A 20,485-nucleotide genomic window follows, 5' to 3' on the forward strand; every position below is an offset into this window, starting at 1 on the left:
GGGCCAAACATTGACCCAGATCATTATCTTGTAGTTGCGAAAATTCGGCCGCGATTTTTCAGCGTCACGAGTTCAAGAAACAACAGAACGTTGCGTTTCAATATACAACGCTTATCAGCTAAAGGGGTAGCTGCAGAGTGCCGCCAGAAGTAAGGCGAGAGGATAGGAGAAATCAACATTACTGGCAACAGCAATAGTTTATGGGAGTCTATCCATGGAACTGGGGCTATAACAGTGCAAGAGGTGATTGGTACTGCTCAGCGATGTCAACGAAATGGCTGGTTTGATGAGGAGTGCCAGCGAGTGACGGACGAGAAAAATGCTACCAGAAACCGGAAGCTAGTGTCTGGTACCCGACTAACCTAAGAACGGTACAGGGTAGCAAGGGTGAAAGCGAAACGAATCCACTGCAAGAAGAAAAGCCAGCACGAAAAAAGTGTGCTAGCTGAAGCGCAAGAAAGAATGGATCAGAATGATCTGCGGAGGTTTACTGTAACTGTCAACGGCGTGCGGCACAAGACTGCACCAGTGCCCGCCATGTGCAATGACCGGGAGAGGAATTTGCTGATAGACAAAACAAGCCAAGTGGAAGGAGCACTTCGAAGATTTGTTGAACGGTGATAATAAAGGCGTATCGAGAAGCAGGATAAACGTAGATGACTACGGTAAAGCTGTGGAACCACCTACACTGCAGATCAGGTCTCTGAGCGAGCTGAGAAATAGCAAAGCTGCTGGGAATGACGAGATCCCGGTCGAACTTTTCAAACACGGAAGTGAGCAGCTACATCAATCGATCCACCATGTTCTTCTAAGGATATGGCAGGAGGAAGAAATGCCTACCAGTTGGTTGGATGGCCTCATATACCCAGTCTACAGGAAAGGCACATACTAGAATTCGTCAACTACAGAGGAACAACACTTTTGGACTCGGCGTACAAAATACTGTCGCGTATACGTATTCCTTCTTCGGCGAATACCGGGCTGGTTTCCATGAGGGTCGATCAACGACGGACCAGATGTTTACCCTGCGGACGATCCTGGATAACTTGCAGACTCACCGCCTGTTCATTGATTCCAAGGCAGCGTACGATTTGGTACAAAGAAATGAGTTGTGTCAAATAATGCTCGAACATGGTTTTCCGGTAAAACCGATTCGGCTGATACGTGCAACGCTGGATGGCTCGAAACCGAGTGTCTGGATTGCAGACGAAGCACCAACTCCGTTTGTGACCTTAAATGGCTTGAAGCAGTGTTGTACGCTGTCGAAATTACTGTTCAACATTGCACTCGGAGGTGCGATTAGGAGATCAGGTTTGCAGAGGAACGGCACTATCGTCACACGGTCGCATATGCTCCTTGACTTTGCGAACGATATAGATATCATAGGAATCGATCGCAGGACAGTGGAGGTGACTTTTGTGGCTCTGAAGAGGGATACGGCGAAGATAGGTTTGACATTAACTCTACCAAGACGTAGTACATGGTTGCGGGTAGAGACAGAGTCAGGTCTAGTACTATTGGTGCTGAGGTAGTGATTGATGGGAAAGAGTTTGAAGTTGTTGAAGAATTTGTTTATCTTGGAACACGATGTTTCCCGTGAAGTGAAAAGACGGATTGCAGCATTGAATAGAGCCTTTTACGGACTGCTCCGTCCTGCAACTTGCTCAGGTCCCGCAACTTGCAAACGTGTTGCGTACAATTCTTGGTGGAAAACTGGAGAATGGTGTGTGGCGCAGACGCATAAATCATTAGTTGTGCCAAGTGTATAGAGAAGTGAACATTATATACCGTATTAAACACGGCAGCCTTCAGTGGGCTGGTCATTTAGTGCGAATATCGGACGAAGGAATAGCGAAAGTAGTGTTCACTAGAGACCAGGTAGAAGTCGGCGGCTTCGTGGAAGGCTACAAACATGCTGGCTGTATGCAGTGGAAGCGGACCTGGGAGCTTTAGATATCTCAATAGCGTTGTCAAAGAATTAAATAAAGAGGGGGTAGAGGGAGGGGGGGGGGGTATAATCAACCTTTAGTTTAGCTTTATAATAGCATCATCGTAAAGATAAAAACGGAGAGGATGTGTGTTTCCCTCCTATACTCGGTTGTGCTATGCAGAGTAGGGTGGCAGCGAAAATGGTCATGTTACCGACCATGTACATTTTGTTTATGGACCTCAATAAATGACCTGTATAAAATTTCAGCTCAATCGGACATGATTTAAAGGTGCCTCAAAGTGTTCAAAGTTTTGATGTTTCGACCCTCGAAAATAGAATAATAACAGGGAATCTAGTTCAAAAAGCCTAATAAGCATTAAAACGATTTACCAAATCACATGTAAATCATTTCAATATTTATAAGCCATCTTAAACGCTATTTTCTATTGGGAATGTTATTTTTCGAGAGTCAAAACACTGAAATTTTAAACCCTTCGAGGCACCCACCCTAGTGAAAAATAAATGAGCCACCCTAATAAAATTCAATTTTAAGATACCTAATGAATATTAAAATAATTAAGATCTGGTTTGGAACTGGTTAGGGTTGTGAGTCGTTTTAGAAGCCAGTTCTGAAAAATTCCATATTAAGCCTTCGGTTGCCCAGAAAACGGCTAAGTCCCAGTTGGTCGATTTTCAGTTTTGAAGTATAATACTTCTCTCAGGAAGTTCGGCTACATAGGGATGTGAAATAAAAATCTAAAACCGAAAAAAGTGAAAAATATGTCCAATTTCAAATGCTAATAGATCGGTTAGTATCGATGGATTTCCTTCGTTCTTGCAGCAATAGATTGGAAAATCTTCTAAGATTCTTCCCAAAATAAGATAATTGTAATTTTTATTATTCACACTATTGTACTATTGAGAATAGTCAAGCCTTGTCAAAACGAAAAATTCGACCTCAGATTGGTCGTTATATGATTGCTTCCCAAGCACAGTCGACAGAATCATATACCTTGCAATTTAAAGCATGCTATTTGGCCTATATGAGAGCCTGTTCCAGCCGAATCCGCTCATAATAGTTCTAGACAGCGACAACAGCAGTCGTCCCCCCTTAGCAGCAACACTAGCAGTGCAGTGGATACCAGCGATGGCGGTGAGCGGTGAGTTGCAGTGGTTTCCAGCAACGATAGCAGCTGGGCCAGCTGATGCAGGGACAGTGGATACTAATGGCAGCATATAGCGGCCACAACTGTGGCATGGCTATGGATAGCGAACTAGTTGCAGCGGATCTCAGCAATAATAGCGACTGATGCAGTGAGGCACTTTAGTGAAATGCAGTCTCTGTGCGATAGTAGTGGGCACTAGTAAATGCATTCAATAAAAAGTTGACTCATTTTGACAACACGTGAGCCGTCTAGTTTTGAGTGTTATATCAGCATTTCACTGTTTACTTTATCACGATAACTTTGTTCGCACTGTCAGTGATAACGCAAAGATGTAATCGGCATCTTATCCGATACTAAATTGAATAACAAATTGTCCTTTTCAGGATGAAACCTGAACCTGATGATTAAAGCGTTAATGTTTTCCCTTTTTTCTTGAGTTAATTTATATTTTTAAATTTGTAAAAGTTATAAATTTTACTTTATTACTGTGCCTCAGAACGTTCTGAATTATCTTTCCCTTCAGTCATGAGCACGACATCCGAAAAAATTTCATTTCAAAATTAAAAAATTCTCAAATCCCAACCATGACAAGCAACTTACTATATTATTGAAAATGGTCAATCCTTGTTGAAGCGTCAAATTCGATTGACCTGATTAGTCAACGTTTATTTATTAGAAAAAATGACTGACACGCAAGCAGCCGGGTTATCTTTCTTGTAAAAGTATTCTACTTCAACCTTGCGGTCGTGGCTTTGCACACAACCCTCCTGTTATCTTTTTTTTTCATGAGATAACACCAGATCTCGTCGTTTTATGTATTTTGAAGACATTTGACACCGAAAAAAAATTTTAAATTTTGATTTTCTCAGTTTCATGTACTCCCCTGGTAAATTTTCGAGGGTCGAAAAGTCACAACTTTGAACGCTTTGAGGCACCCTTAAACCATGTCCGATTGAGCTGCAATTTTGCAAAGATCATTTTTTGGGCCAATGAACAATGAATTCATCCTCTTTCGTATTAGCCGGTTGCTTAAATGAAAGATTTAAAATATCGGATTGGTTTTAATTCTGTAAATAGGGCATAAATGTACCGACATTGTAAGAGATGCTAGTTTTTTTACTGATACTATGTTTTTATGGCTGTATTTTAATGAGATAAAATGGCTTTATGACAACAAATCCAGAAAAAAATTGTTCTAAAACAATCCTAACAAATATTTCATTCCTATTCAATCACGTTGTTTTAACAATGGTTGGACCTGTTTTGAATGCTATATAATTTTGTTGGAAAACTGATATGCTAGTTACACATCTAGAGCTTTGATTCATTCTGATAAAAATAGTAGTAACATTACTAGAAATTTTTTTCCATAATTACCTACTGTCGTTTCGACACCTAACTCAAATTTTTCAAATTGGAAACAAAACTTGAAAGGTTTTTTTTTCGCAGAACAAGTAAAACAGCTTATGTTACATTTTTATTTTGTCTTTCTGATCGGGTTGTAATAGGACCGGTGCGTAAAAAATTTGCAATTTGAAGAAACAACGCGCTGGCGACATATCCCGCGGTGGAATAGTCCTCGAAAAAGCGACCTTAGTATTTTTCCTCTGCAGAAATGCTTCAAAAAATCGCTCCTGTTGCTACAGCCAATTTGAACTTTATTTATGAATACTGAGAAGGAAGACGATTTGCGTGAGTTGGTTTTTTCAAGTCTCCAAGATAGGAAAAGGACATATCTTTCTTTCTCCTGAACATCCCCATTACAAAATTAGTCATCCGTCACCCATTACCTTCCAAACGTTCATTGACCGTCTTGAAGGAACTTTTTTTTGTAATCAAAAAAGATAACAGGAGGGTTGTGTGCAAAGCCACGACCGCAAGGTTGAAGTAGAATACTTTTACAAGAAAGATAACCCGGCTGCTTGCGTGTCAGTCATTTTTTCTAATAAATAAACGTTGACTAATCAGGTCAATCGAATTTGACGCTTCAACAAGGATTGACCATTTTCAATAATATAGTAAGTTTCTTGTCATGGTTGGGATTTGACAATTTTTTAATTTTGAGATGAAATTTTTTCGGATGTCGTGCTCATGACTGAAGGGAAAGATAATTCAGAACGTTCTGAGGCACAGTAATAAAGTAAAATTTATAACTTTTACAAATTTAAAAATATAAGTTAACTCAAGAAAAAAGAGAAAACATTAACGCTTTAATCATCAGGTTCAGGTTTCATCCTGAAAAGGACAATTTGTTATTCAATTTAGTATCGGATAAGAAGCCAATTACATCATTGCGTTATCACTGACAGTGCGAACAAAGTTATCGTTGTGGTAAGTAAACAGTGAAATGCTGATATAACACTCAAAACTAGACGGCTCACGTGTTGTCAAAATGAGTCAACTTTGTATTGAATGCATTTACTAGTGCCCACTACTATTGCACAGAGACTGCATTTCACTAAAGTGCCTCACTGCATCAGTCGCTATTAATACTGAGATCCGCTGCAACTAGTTCGCTATCCATAGCCATGCCACAGTTGTGGCCGCTATATGCTGCCATTAGTATCCACTGTCCCTGCATCAGCTGGCCCAGCTGCTATCGTTGCTGGAATCCGCTGCAACTAGTGCGCCATCCATTGCTACGCCACAGCTGTGGCCGCTCACCGCCATCGCTGGTATCCACTTCACGGCTAGTGTTGCTGCTAAGGGGGGACGACTGCTGTTGTCGCTGTCTAGAACTATTATGAGCGGATTCGGCTGGAACAGGCTCTCATATAGGCCAAATAGCATGCTTTAAATTGCAAGGTATATGATTCTGTCGACTGTGCTTGGGAAGCAATCATATAACGACCAATCTGAGGTCGAATTTTTCGTTTTGACAAGGCTTGACTATTCTCAATAGTACAATAGTGTGAATAATAAAATTACAATTATCTTATTTTGGGAAGAATCTTAGAAGATTTTCCAATCTATTGCTGCAAGAACGAAGGAAATCCATCGAATACTAACCGATCTATTAGCATTTGAAATTGGACATATTTTTCACTTTTTTCGGTTTTAGATTTTCATTTCACATCCCTATGTAGCCGAACTTCCTGAGAGAAGTATTCTACTTCAAAAAAGTATCATGATTTATTACAAGAACAAAAACCCTTGGGTAGGAGAGCGGCAAAAGGCCACAGCAACGCAACACTGGCAATCCGCAGACAATTAATGTTTATCCTTTCACAATCCACTCTTTCGATTATTTGCGCCACAAATAAAGCTGTTATCGTAGCGATTGGAAATTGGAAACCTATCAGCACCTTTTGTTCAACAGCTGTTACTCGGATATCGAATAATAACGGGTGGATTATTGATCGACCATTTCACCCGTCACCGCAGGGCGTGGGGCATCCATTGTTGGAAACTGGAAAAATTGTCAAATATGGTGCATCGCTTATCAGCTTGCGAATGAATCAGTCCGAATTCAAGGACAGCGGACGCCACAGGTGATACGGTAGGTAGGAGAAAGGTGAGTTGTATACTTCGTACACAATTTGCTTACAGCCAATAGGTACCAATTTATGATTTGGCTGGCTGAGTACTATTTATTTGTTCGATTTATTAGAGCAAATTCGTTTCGATTGTGGATTTTGCTGATAAGTGCCTATCAGCACTGTGGAAAGTACATAGGACATTGGAAAAACCTGTGGAAAACGCTTAGTAGCTGATGCGACCTTGCTTCGGACGGAAGCGATCATCTACCGGGAAACACGGTGCACTCACTCGGAATGCGTTCCATACTGGGCACCAAATCTTTTAACATCAATGAGCCGCCAGTGGATCAGTGCAAAAAGGGGTGTGTTTAATGTTGTTTGGAAAGCTTTGAGCGAAGAATTAACGCCATTATTCAATGTGAATTCACAGGAAGTCCAAGTGGTGCCGCAAAGCCAAACGGAAACGTTGCCTGCCTGTGGTTTTTTGCGCCATTTGCTTTTCGATACTGATTGCATGGGTTATGGGTGATATCTTTCGGCAGCAAACGGTCTCCGACAGTGATGTGATGTAAAAAACAATCGTGGGTTATTTTTTGGATAAATTATTGAAACACAGCTTATTCTAGTGCAAATGAAACTTCGGAAGAGGCAGTCGAGTTCGAGTATGCAGGAAATCAAAGCAAAGCGAGAATTGTTGAGATTACTGCTGCGAAGGATCATTCGTGCTCACTTAGTGCGCAGTGCAAAATTTCCTGCACGGGAGTCGACGTAACAAAAATGTCCGCGAAAATTACAAAATTATTGGAGGTAAGTGTTGATATAATAAATTTTTCACTGAAATCCAATATTTTGGGCTAGTCTAAGACACAATGTGAACAAAGAAGAATACTTTCACATTACAATAACTTTCGGATGAAGGTATGGTATGGATATATCTGTGATTTTGGAACGAGAATAAAAATAAACAATGTTTTAGAACGGAAAGCAAAATTAGTTTAGTGCTCAAAAAATGCATGTTCCTTGTGTAAAACTTTATTTAATTCCAATGAATTGAATTTTGCGTTTGACCTTCAGAATACTCTTGAATCGACGATTTCAGATCTTGCTGGAGAGTAATTATAGATGGTTCCTGTATACAAAAATCGTCCTGTTCGGCTGATCTATCTGCTACTCAATCTGTCTTGATCAAATTGTTGGTTTCCGCCATGGCAAATATGACCAATTGAGTTCTCGTTAGGAAAGGTAGTTCTATGGTAGATGAACTCTTGCTGTTAAAGAACATTATAACCGACACAAGTATTTGTTCCGTCCCTCTCCAATTTTCTTCAAAAAGGCGCCTTCATTCCATTAGAAATTGAAATGTTTGACTGTTTCGCTTTACCCCAAGAAATTTTTCGATTACCGCTTAGATACTATTACGGCGTGTTCTGACGTCTAAAAAAAGTTTTAAGGATTGTTGGAAAGATTTTGGTTTTGAAATGAAAATCATCTGAAGCCCCATGGGCGCAACTAAGGAAAATTTCTAGGGGGGGCTAGTTTTCATGTATGCCATTTTAAAAAAGAGAAAAAAGAGTTTGAATATGCTTATTTAATAACGCTTAAAATAGTATCGTAGAAGCAGAAAAAATCACTTCGGGATAGAATCTCCGATGATGTACTGAATATCTTGAACACATCGTCAACGCCAAGCTCTTTCAGCAACAATGATTTGATATTGAGGAGAGCTAGATTTGGTAAACGGCTGGGCAGTGCTTTTTAACAGTTCACCCGTACTAGTTAGAATAAAATAGACCCCAGTGTGGTTCAAGGCTTAATGCCCTATTCCTACCTCCACGTGGTAGCTTGTCTGCGCGTCTACCCCACAGGCTAGGGGCGGCTCAAACAGCGACTGATCCGGACCGGACGGTTGAACTATTAAATGCGGTGTCTCGCCAGCTACATCCATGGCGGCAGCTCCGTCGCGAGACTAGGCATCGCAGCCCTAGTAAGGCAGCATACTTAAATAAACATACTACGGAGAATCAAGAATTCAAAACGAACCGGAACAATCGGCAATGGCCCAGCCGACGAAATAAGGACGACGATTAGAAGCTCAATACATGTAACAGTAGATCGTTTAACGACCCGGTTGTCGACCGGATTCTGCTGGATCAACTAGAACCCCGCCACTTCGACATCGTTGCGCTCCAGGAGCTTTGCCTGAAAGGAGAGAAGGTACGGTAGATTTGTGGCCGCAAGGCACTGTACCACCAAAGCGGCAGGCAATCAGCGACAGGTTGTGTTTGTTGAGAATTGAAGGCCGGTTCCACAACTACACTATTCCCAATGTGCACTGCCCTCACGAAGGAAGACCTGATGCAGGGAAAAAAGCGTTCTACGCACAGCTGGAGAAACTGTACGATAGCTGCTCGCGTAGAGATATCAAGATCGTCGTTGGGGACATGAAAGGAAGGATAGACTTATATAAACCGGTTATCGGCCCGCACAGCCTGCTATGCACCAACTTCGCAGCTCCCCGCGGATTAGCAGTCCAAAGTCCCTTCTTTCCTCGACCAACGTACAGCAAAACAAATTGACCACGTTCTCAACGAAGGCCCGTTCTTCTCAGACATTACAAACGTACGCACCAATCACGGTAATGATAGGACAAGACCACTTCGATAAAAAAAACTACAAAACCCTGATAACCGATAGTCCTCTACGGAAGTCCTTTTAATATTTTCGAACAGAAGGTGCTTATCGGCGAACAGAAGGTGACTATCTACGGTGGAGCACAAGCGGACGACGGATAATGGCTACAGCGCATGAACCATGAGCTACAAGCGCTGCTTGGAGAGAACCCCATTGCACACCTGGCAAAAGACAATAGGTTGCGGTAGGCCGGTCACATCGTAAGAATGCCGGACGACAACCATGTGAAATCACTTCTCTTCAGCAACCCTACTGGCACAAGAAATTAAGGGGCGCTGCGTGCATGATGGCTCGACCACATCGAAAGAGACTTGCGAGTGATGAGACGTCTGGGAAACTGGTGAAACACAGTCCAAAACCGAGTAAACTGGCGACTTCTTGACACAACACGAGTTACTACAGCTCTCCTCTGACTGGTAAGGTGAGTAAGAGAGCAAGGGTTGAGAATCGATCCTGGGTGCAGAACTAGTTTTTAGCCAATGAATGACGACATCTCAATTTGTGTTGATTTTGATGCTCTGATAAGTAGCATGGAATGTATATATATATTGAATACAATCATTCTCTGGGAAATTCTAGGGGGGGCTAAACACGTTCTAGGGGGGGCTTCAGCCCCCCCTAGCCCCCCCGTAGTTGCGCCCATGTGAAGCCCTTCAACAGCTTCGATAATTTTCTCTGACGGAAGTTATCCTTAGACTAACGCTAAACTGAGGTTTCTCATCTCACCATTCGTAAAATGTGTATTGATGTTTATTATATTGTTTATTTCTCAAACTTGTCCATTCATCTAGTGTGAAACTAACTGATTGCCCTCCATCAATCCAATCCTGAATATCCAGCACAATTTGCACTTGGCTTTAATGTAGAGCTCCTGTGTCAGTTTCATAACCGTATTGTAGCTAGTTGGCAGTCTCATTCCTCGAGCAGCAAACGAATGCCGAATCAATTCACTTTTGGTTATTCTATTCGCAGAGAATCGATCTTTGGTTGCAAAAACGTGTAGCACGTAGCACGTTCTCATTCAAATTTCGTTGTTTTGCATAATTCATCATCGATAGAACTTTCAAAGGTCCAATTTTTGTTCCCTTTTGCGATGCCAATACGTTCGTAATGCGATTACCGGACTCTAGCAGTCCGCGTATAGGTATCACGAACAAACAGCAACAGAAACCGTATTCTGAGAAGACAGTAAAACAAGCTTGTGATCCTAAGCAATAAGAGAACATCTATTCTGGCCACATGTCTCCTTCCGTTGGATGCTCAGAGTTTCGTAGCAACGTTTAATCACACGACTCACCGTTGACTGCACGATTCCGAGTTGTTTTACGTTGTCCCGATTAAAGAGTCGAGGTTTCACCAGGAGCTTGCACAAAATCAACATTGCTTTTGGTGTGATGTAATTTTTTCCAATTTTCGAAAAAGTGACAGCGATAACAATATAGTGTAAGCAATAACTACTACAAACTAACTATTTCTACCCAAATTTTCAAAAGAAAATACCCTATAGGTAATTTTCTACGGCGTTTTTTTCGTAATGCACTTTGATGCGAGACCTTGTGATACTCCAGACCGGGTAAGAAACCAACAAGATTGAGATGATCGCTAAATTTGTGAGAGCGTAGATAGAAGCTAAGCCACGAAAACGAGCAAGATGGCACACCTAGTTTGTAATATTTCATGGTCTACCCGATTGAATGTCGCTTTGAGATCCATGGTGCGCAAGCACAACAAAGTAGACTCGAATATGTTGGTTGTAACTGATCGGCGTGGATGAAATCCATGTTGTGAAGTGGATATAGAGTATTTTACACGTATCATAAGACGTTTATAGACGACTAGCTGACCCGGCAAACTTCGTTTCGCACATTCTTTCTCTACTAAAATAATTTTGAACTTTCCAAATCGATTGATTCCTTGCGATTTGTTTAAAATCTGAAAATGACGAATCGAATATTGGATACGATCAACAGACATATCGTTTGAAATGATTGGTTTAATCGGAATGACAACATCCTCGCCTTTTGGCTTCTGTACATCACCTCGATTTAGGAAATATCCATATTGAGTAATATTCAGTCATTTTCGGCTGTTTTTCAGAAACCGGAAGTCGCTATTTTAGCATCCAAAATGGTATCTGAGTCGATTTTAGGCTTCAGTGCATCATCAAGATTACGGAAAAATCCATATTGGGTGGTCACATTAGACTGTTTCTTAGAAACCGGGATCTGGAATTCAAAATGATATGTGAAGTTAATTTCTGGTCTCTTGGCGTCATTCTGGTTCCGAAAATATTCATATTGGATGGTATTTGGTCATTTACGGTTGTTTTACAGACCCCAGAAGTCGTCATCTGGGCATTAAAAATGGTGTCTGTGGCTTCTGTGCATCTTTTTGGTTTCGGATACTAGGGGGAAATCGGCCATTTTTTGGCTGTTTTCCAGAAACTGTAAGACGCCATTTAATGGTGACTGAGGTCGATTTGTGGCTTTAGTGCATCATTACGATTTCGAAAATTCCCATGTTAGGTAATTTTTGTTCCCTTCCGGCTATTTTTAAGAAACCGGAAGTTGCCATCTTGGATTTCGAAATGACATTTGGAGACAATTTTGGCCTCTGAGCGTCATTCTGGTTTCGAAAACTCCTATATTGGGTGGGGTTAAGCTGTTTCCCAGAAACCGGAGAATTGAAAAATGCCGTCTGTAGTCGATGTTTGATCCTATGCATCAGTTAGATCATTTTTGGCTGTATTCCGGAAACACTGGTTGAAACTAAGGCTGTGCGAAATCTCGCGAAATTTCGAGGTTCCCGAAACTAAACGAAACTTTCTCGAAATTTTCCGAAAAATGACTATAATTTATAAATTTCAAGTAAATCTTTCTATCGATTCATATTTAAACAGAATAAGTTTATTAGAAATATTATAAGTTTATTTAAATTGAAAATTTTTAAGAAAATCCCGGAAATTAGGAAAATTATGGTTAACTATACATTTTTTCAAACTTTATACGGTCAAAGCTTTGAAGCATTTCCGGACCTTAATTAGAGATTATAACAGAAGAGAAATTGGTTCAAAAATCATAATTTGTATCTATTAATTTAAAAAATGTGGTTCCCGTGGCTCTGTGGTTAGCGATGTCGGTCGGCTAGCTCTCCTACACGGTTGTGATATCGGGTTCGATTCCCGATCGAGTAGAGGATCTTCTAGAGCTGAAAATTTTCTCGACTCAGCACTGGGGCACGGTGTGTCGTTGTACTTATCCTACACATGCAAAATGTGCCAAAAACAATATCGATAACGAGTTCTCTCAACTAGTCTAATTGATCAAGACCGCTATTAGCCCCCAGGCAAAGCGTGCGATATTGTTTTTATTAAAAAAATGTGTTCTCAATTTCGAGAAATTTTGGGTAATTTCGTGAAACTCGAAATTTCGCGAAATTTCGCAAACTCTCAGTTGAAACATCTATTTAAATTGTCTGGGAGACCTCCACCCCCCCCCCCCTTCTAAAGTACGGAGAAATGCCAAAACACCGTAAAAATTCATGTTAGATTTGTGAAAGATTCCTTCTTTTGAGAAGAGGGAGCCTATTTGGATCAGACAGACAGACAGGATTGCATTTTTATATGTTTAGGTTTTCTCATAGATTTTAGAACATGCGTAAAATAAAGTGATTCCACGATAATACTCCACATTCTGCTTATTACCTTTTTCAAATATGGGAATCATGTGCGATGACTTCCAACTTTTAGGGTACATATGGCTTCGTAAAACAGTGATTAGAAATTTCAAACCTCACATTATGCCTTCAAAAGAGCGTAGAAATACCGTCTTTCAGATCAATAGATTGTTTTATGGACATATGGACATTACACGCATCCACAATTTGACACAGTATGTACTTATAGTCAGTGATGCAAAGAAATTATGAATCGTACGGTTAAATTACCGTATGTGAAATTAAATAAAACAGTTGTTTCTTATTGTTACGAAAAGTTTTACTTTATTTAGTATTTTGTGTAAAAGTATTTGCCGCGAAATTACCGCGAATTTTGAATATTTTTATTTTGCCACCCGCGAAATCTCAACTTTTTTGCCGCGAATTACCACTGTCTCTACAGATGATGTATCTTCAAGTTGTGTTTTCAAAACTTGTCGAGGATTTGTCTGACCGCCCTAGTATTCACCAACAAAGGCTTTCTCAAGCGGCCTCGGTCTTTGCAACAGAATACGGGAGAGAATTTTATATGCGGTATAGAAGTCATGTACCTTTTTTATAGATAGGCAGTTTCTTTTCAGACCATAAGCTTCAAATAATCTGGGAATTGCATTATGCAACTGCTTGCTCTCGACTTTCAAAAGTTCGCCTGGTAAGCCGACTTTGAGATTCTACAGTTCGTTGCAAGCTTTTTTCGCGTTGTTCATCACCACCAACTTCTCTCACAAGATTTGCTTCTACTAACGTGTTAGCGTTGGCCGCTCCATCTCCTCAAACGACCGCTTCGAGTAGTTAGCCCACGCCTGATTCGGCCAAAACACCACGTCTTCGTCCTCATGGTATTTCTTGATGAAATTTACCCGTTCACGGCCAGTCCGGAGCGAAGCAGACTGGCTTCGACATTCTCTTCTCACTAATTGTCAGCCACACCTTCTAGGGGAACTTGGTGTGTGAAATGAACTTCATCTCGAAGCTCAATTCCTTCGTGGGGGAAGTAAAATACGAAGTGCCCTGCCAGTCATTGCCATCCAGGGTGAGATTCGCCGGAAAAATCGACTTGACCATCTCATTCAACCGCTGCCGGTGCGTCATTGCCTGCAGCTCCGCGACCAATGGGTGGGACTGCCGTTTCCTGACGTGTATGTCCATGTTCGCCAGGTACTTTTCACTGTTTGGTCGCATGCACCAACTTCCGGACCAAGCGCACGCAGCGATGTAGCCACTTTTTCCTCGGTCTTCCTCTTCAACATCCTTTGGAGTTTTGAGCTTTTTGTCGCTCAGGGTCGTTGGCCGTCCGGAACCGGGCTTTCTTTCGATGCTCTAATTGTTGTCCAATAGTGCCAAGGTGTTGTAGATGCCGAAACGGACGTGTCCGATGTCCGTTTTTGACGCGGAAGGATACCGTTCTTTGAACTCGCACATTTCTGAACGGAGTAGCTTCACTTTTCCCGCCATCACGGACAGAGTTCGACTGATAAAATTTCAAAATTTTTTTTTCTGCAGAATTGCCGATTTTTCATTGGTTCACACGTGCTGACGAAACTGTCAAACATAGTAACCCATGAGTTTACTATGATTGACAGTTTCGTCAGTGCGTGTGAACCCATGAAAAATCGGCAATTTTGTCTATTTTTTACTGCATCTGGATATTTAGACTTATCTTCTTCTTCGATTTAAATACGTTGCACAGTTGGGCGCGAATCTTTCCTACTACGATATAGTGGTCAGAATCGACGTTCGGCTCTCGAGAGAACCGCATTCCGCAACCGGTATTTCCAGGTGTGCTCCAGAGTGTTTCGACGCAGAAAATAGGTACTACAGATTCGGTTTGAAAACGATGTTCACGAATATCAAGTCATTTACTTTGGTAGTAAAATGAATGCTTTCCCGAAAGAAATCCACCCGTTCAACTTCTGCGTTCATATCTTCGAGGACGATCTTTATGCTGTGTCGTGGGAACTTTCCATACGCCTGAGAAGCTCATAGAAATTCTCTTTTACCGTCTTTAGGTTTGATCGTTTGTTGACACGTAACCGCTGATAACACTATGTTTGAAGAACCTGCTCTGGATCTTGAATACGCATAGATGGTCATCAATGGGCCTCCAAGTAGTGACACGTTTTGTTTTGTTCTCTAGTAGCACGAAACCAAAGCCCCGTCCCGGTCTGTCGCCGTCACTGTGAAAGGTGTTCATAAAGTCCGAATAAAACTTTCCATCGTTGTCTATGTATTGGTATTGGGGTCAGGTTTAGCCTCATATATAAACTAACCGACGTGCACGGTGTCGACTTGCTGTCATTTTTTGATTGTTTTCCGCGCACGATGGAGGAGAACAGCGGCGTAAATGACCATAACGATCGGCTGTGGGTGCCGACGTTAGTCAGCATCCCCCCGTCCCATATAATTAACCCACGCTTTGGTGATGTTTTTGGGGGCCGTATCCTGGTGTGAGATAATATAACACCGATTTTCTGGAGAAGGTTGTGGCCCCACCATTTCAGGACTTTTACGGTAAAGATAATTATGTTTTTCAACAGGATGGCACACCAGCCCACCCGGCGAATTTCGTCCTACCGTGGTGTCTCGTGCATGCCGGCCAAGCATGGGGAGGGGGGGGGGGTCTCTTAGCTAATATGTCGTGAAGGTTTTCAATAACCAGTGGCTCAATAAAAATTGACTCGAAAAAGAATATCTTGTATTTTCATTGTTTTAACACATTTTTAAAGTTTGGCTTGGGGGAATGGAGGTGGGACGAGATTTCATTTGTATGATGTCTCGGTTACGGGTTAGACGCAGATCTACTGCGTATTGGGCTTACGGACAGTAATCATTGCGTTTGTGGATGGGGTTCTCGTGATATTGAATACGTAGTTTGAGTGTTTGCTGAATTCCATGACTACTTTCGGATACTCTCAGGGCCCGAAGCATACAACCCTATGTCCCAGTTCGTGATATCCTGGCTCGGCGAAACATGACATATATGATTGTATGGCTGCTAGCTCCACATTTACCTCTCGCAGCTCTCTGGGCAAAAGGCCCGCACGTGCCGATTCGATTGTTCCAATTCATATCAACTACTAATCATGTTGCATGTTTAATTGGTAATGTTCAATGTATGGATTTCTTTAAATATTTCTATATAAACAGTTGTTATACACTTTTCGCCAAAATTTATGGTTTGGATGTTTGGTATAAACAAATTTTAAAGCATTTTTTTATCTTTTTTTTTAAGCAAGAGATGCTTACGTTTTAGTTTCAATTTTCTTAAACTTTGTCTGCCTCATCAGTTTTGTTTCAATTTTGCTTCAACAGTGATTAATGTTATCTGCTAAAAATTCCATTCTGATAATCATCTCTATCTTTACCGCAGGACTTGTTATGCAGTGAAATCACATTAGTAATCGAGTCGTTGTACATAGCAGATCAGAAGCTCGTCCTAGATTGGCTTCAACTGGATGTGGATGTCAATGTCGCTCAGCTGGAGCTGAAAACTTCGGATATAATGGAAATCACACCTGGAGCATTCGACATGGGTTGCCTGTATGGAGCAACTAGCTTATCTTTAAACTCATTGCAGGTTACTTACTTAGATGGTTACACATTCATTGGGCTGTCCCAGTTAAAGGAGCTAAATCTGAAGAATTTACCACTGAAACAGGTCGGACAGTATTTGCTGAGTCCGATGATGTTTACGTTGACAAGATTGTTGGTGGAGGGGAGTTTGGACAAAATCAACCCTTTCCCGCTTACTGGCATGACCCAAATGCACAATTTAGCGGTTGTTTCATTCGACTACAATATTTTCGAAGATGTTCTCGATGGTGATAGCTTTGCATTTTTGCCACTGGTGTCTAGTTTGTACCTGAGGAATTCGAATATTACGACCTTGAAGAAGGAAGTCATCGAGAGTGTTAGTAAAAGTGTGAAACAGATTCATTTGGATGGCAACGAACTGGAAACGATCGGTGAAGGAGTGTTCGACAGTGTCCGCAATATGAGTGTAAAAATATACTTGAAAAATAATCCATTAATATGCGATTGCAATCTAAACTATTTACATGATTTGATAGTTTCCAATCCAGATATGTTTGATGACGTAACATGTGATAAACCAGATGAATTATCCGGAGAACTGGTTGCATCAGTTGTTGTTTGTCAAATAACCCCAACTTTACCGACAACGGAATTAGTCACGCATGAACCAAACGATACGGAAACCACCAAAACTACAGAATCCACTATGTCAACCTCCGGAAAACCTACTCACATGCCACCAGGAGATGAAACCGAAACTACAGAAACTGTAACTCCGACAAGACCTCCGTTTACTATGCCCACCAAACCTCCAGTAACTGAACCGGATGATCCACCAACTGCTCCAGAACCCACGGAAACATCATCAACGACACCCAAACCAACGATACCGCCTCCCCCTCCAACACCTATTCCAACAACAACTACCAGCACTTCAACAACTACTGCAGGAAATGTTTACACCTTACAATGTTTGTCATCGGCAGTGACTGTAGAATCGTCTCTCAATATTCTCGAGGCCTCAGAGATCGGAGTACAGAAGCGATCGAAAATATTCGCTGTATCCGAAGCGCAAGAAGGCGCCGTCGATGTGCTGCTCGATCAGCTGTACCAAAACTCGCTGATATTATGGTTTTACGACACCTCTTCGAATACGCTTTTTCCGACGAACATAGAAGACAGCGCAAGCTGTGTCGAAATCAGCGGTCGAGTAAAACGAATCACTAATCTGGTACCGGACATGACCTATATCTTTTGCATCTTATACGTTTATGAAAATACGATATCCCCTTTCGACTGTCTGCCGCACAAACTGCTTCCGACTTATGGACAGCGGACATGGCTAATCGAGGATCAAAAAATAATAGTCATTAGCATTCTCATTTCATCTATATTGGTATCTATTTTGATTGGAATCATGGGCACGTACTGTTTTATCAATAGTTTTACAACTTACAAAAAAGGTTTGCCCTCATTTGTATTCAGATACTCGATCATTAATTTAAATATGTGTTTTTTTTATCGCTAGCATGTCGAAATGTATCCGCTAACCTTTGCTCAGATAAAAGTGCCACTAATCAGTGCTACATGACTCCAGTGCCGGCCAATCCACCGAAAAGGTACGTGCAGCAAGTGAAATTGATTTTCTTTTATTATATCATTATTTAAAATTCGCATTTCACCTACCGCCGGCAGCAGACAACGTCATAAACGCAGCGTTTCCGACACCAGCATCGAGAGCTGCCGCAGTTACGTTTCGGCCGTCGTTCCCGCGTCCCAGTTCCAGTACATTTCCTGGAAGATGGAAAACCGTTCCCGACCATCGATGGAGTACTATCCGAAGGACCCCCCACCACCGCCATTGCCACCCCACCCGAGCAAGCGGCTGAAGAAGCAGAAGTCGGAGATTAAGATAAATTTTCAGGAAATTTACGACGAACCCACTAGTGCTAGCTACACGTCCTGTCCTCCGGCGAAGATGCACCCGGGGAAGCATTGAAGATTTATGGTTTTTGGTAGCTGAACGAGAAAACTAGTTTCATTCATTCCGCTGGATGGAAAAGTTGCACCTTGAAGTTGCTTGTAAGATTTGGAAACGTAATTTTCTAGGAATAACATGATTACGATAGTAGCGGATGGTAGCGGGTTTAAATGTTGTAGGGTTTTATTAAGGAATTGAAATATACGTAGAATGCGCTTGAATCAATACATTATTAAATGAATCCCTAGTTGGCATTTTAGGCAAAAGGACCTGAAATGACGATGTATAAGATTACGCCAGTGATTGTCTATAAATGTTATGAGTAAATGTTTTGAACCAGTTTGTAAAAATAAAACTAAAAAACTCAATTCGGAAGCAAATGATTGTTGAGAAATTTAGTTATTGGATGGGTTTGTCTATTGAGTTATGCATTGGATTCTATTGAATCTTTATTAATGACCGATTTAACGTTCCGGCGTTGTATTTCACTGTTTCCTAAGCGTAACTCACTCCAGAAATATTCTATCTTATACTTCCATCAACACTTTAAAAACAACATTATTATTTTTTGGAAAGCGCAGAGCGAAATGGTCCGTATTTACTGACCAGTATGAGTTTCCCAGAAACCGTAAGTCACCATATTGGAATTCAAATGATGGCGGGGGTTGGGGGTGGCCTATAGGCATCATATCAATTCTGAAAACAACCATATTAACACGTCTGAGGAGAAGTAAGGGTTCTCTGATTATTGAAAGTTGTGTAAAACTTTGAAAAAGTTAAATGACTTTTATGACATGACATTTCAGGATTAATTCCCTTTTTAATCCATGTTTGCATCAATGATTCTTTATGCCCTTTTGGGGCTGGTTTAGGTAAAAATTTAAAAAAAATCTGAACCCTATGTAATGTGATAGGTATTAGTCTTGAAATTACGGAACTATCAAAAACGATAAATTTCCATTACTGACTCAAGAAATAAAGATGCAGATGCTTGAAGAATATATTTTTAGTAAAAGTAAACATGCTAAGGTTTTGCAAATCAGAAGTTCAACTGCTGAGGAGACTCCCTTATGTTACTGGAACATTATTAGTTTCACGACTTTACTTTACTTTACTTTACTTTACTTTACTTTACTTTACTTTACTTTACTTTACTTTACTTTACTTTACTTTACTTTACTTTACTTTACTTTACTTTACTTTACTTTACTTTACTTTACTTTACTTTACTTTACTTTACTTTACTTTACTTTACTTTACTTTACTTTACTTTACTTTACTTTACTTTACTTTACTTTACTTTACTTTACTTTACTTTACTTTACTTTACTTTACTTTACTTTACTTTACTTTACTTTACTTTACTTTACTTTACTTTACTTTACTTTACTTTACTTTACTTTACTTTACTTTACTTTACTTTACTTTACTTTACTTTACTTTACTTTACTTTACTTTACTTTACTTTACTTTACTTTACTTTACTTTACTTTACTTTACTTTACTTTACTTTACTTTACTTTACTTTACTTTACTTTACTTTACTTTACTTTACTTTACTTTACTTTACTTTACTTTACTTTACTTTACTTTACTTTACTTTACTTTACTTTACTTTACTTTACTTTACTTTACTTTACTTTACTTTACTTTACTTTACTTTACTTTACTTTACTTTACTTTACTTTACTTTACTTTACTTTACTTTACTTTACTTTACTTTACTTTACTTTACTTTACTTTACTTTACTTTACTTTACTTTACTTTACTTTACTTTACTTTACTTTACTTTACTTTACTTTACTTTACTTTACTTTACTTTACTTTACTTTACTTTACTTTACTTTACTTTACTTTACTTTACTTTACTTTACTTTACTTTACTTTACTTTACTTTACTTTACTTTACTTTACTTTACTTTACTTTACTTTACTTTACTTTACTTTACTTTACTTTACTTTACTTTACTTTACTTTACTTTACTTTAC

The 20,485-nt window shown here is 40.2% G+C and overlaps 1 protein-coding gene across 2 annotated transcripts; it reads left to right on the forward strand.

Annotated features, from left to right (window-relative positions):
• The first annotated feature begins 6,272 nt into the window (after positions 1 to 6,272).
• LOC129725390 (uncharacterized) lies at positions 6,273 to 18,785 on the forward strand. 2 transcript variants are annotated; one of them, XM_055681168.1, is made up of 7 exons: positions 6,273 to 6,610; positions 6,707 to 6,937; positions 7,006 to 7,143; positions 7,202 to 7,382; positions 16,351 to 17,977; positions 18,043 to 18,133; positions 18,210 to 18,785. In XM_055681168.1, exons 2-7 carry the CDS (start codon positions 6,870 to 6,872, stop codon positions 18,511 to 18,513), a joined length of 2,409 nt encoding a protein of 802 aa, XP_055537143.1. In that variant the 5' UTR covers positions 6,273 to 6,610; positions 6,707 to 6,869; the 3' UTR covers positions 18,514 to 18,785. The 2 variants fall into 2 exon arrangements, with proteins under 2 accessions (XP_055537143.1, XP_055537144.1); XM_055681169.1 differs by having other exon boundaries at positions 18,213 to 18,785.
• The last annotated feature ends 1,700 nt before the right edge of the window (positions 18,786 to 20,485 follow it).

The sequence above is a fragment of the Wyeomyia smithii genome, chromosome 2 (genome assembly GCF_029784165.1).
Source record: "Wyeomyia smithii strain HCP4-BCI-WySm-NY-G18 chromosome 2, ASM2978416v1, whole genome shotgun sequence".
In the NCBI taxonomy this organism is placed as follows: domain Eukaryota; kingdom Metazoa; phylum Arthropoda; class Insecta; order Diptera; family Culicidae; genus Wyeomyia; species Wyeomyia smithii.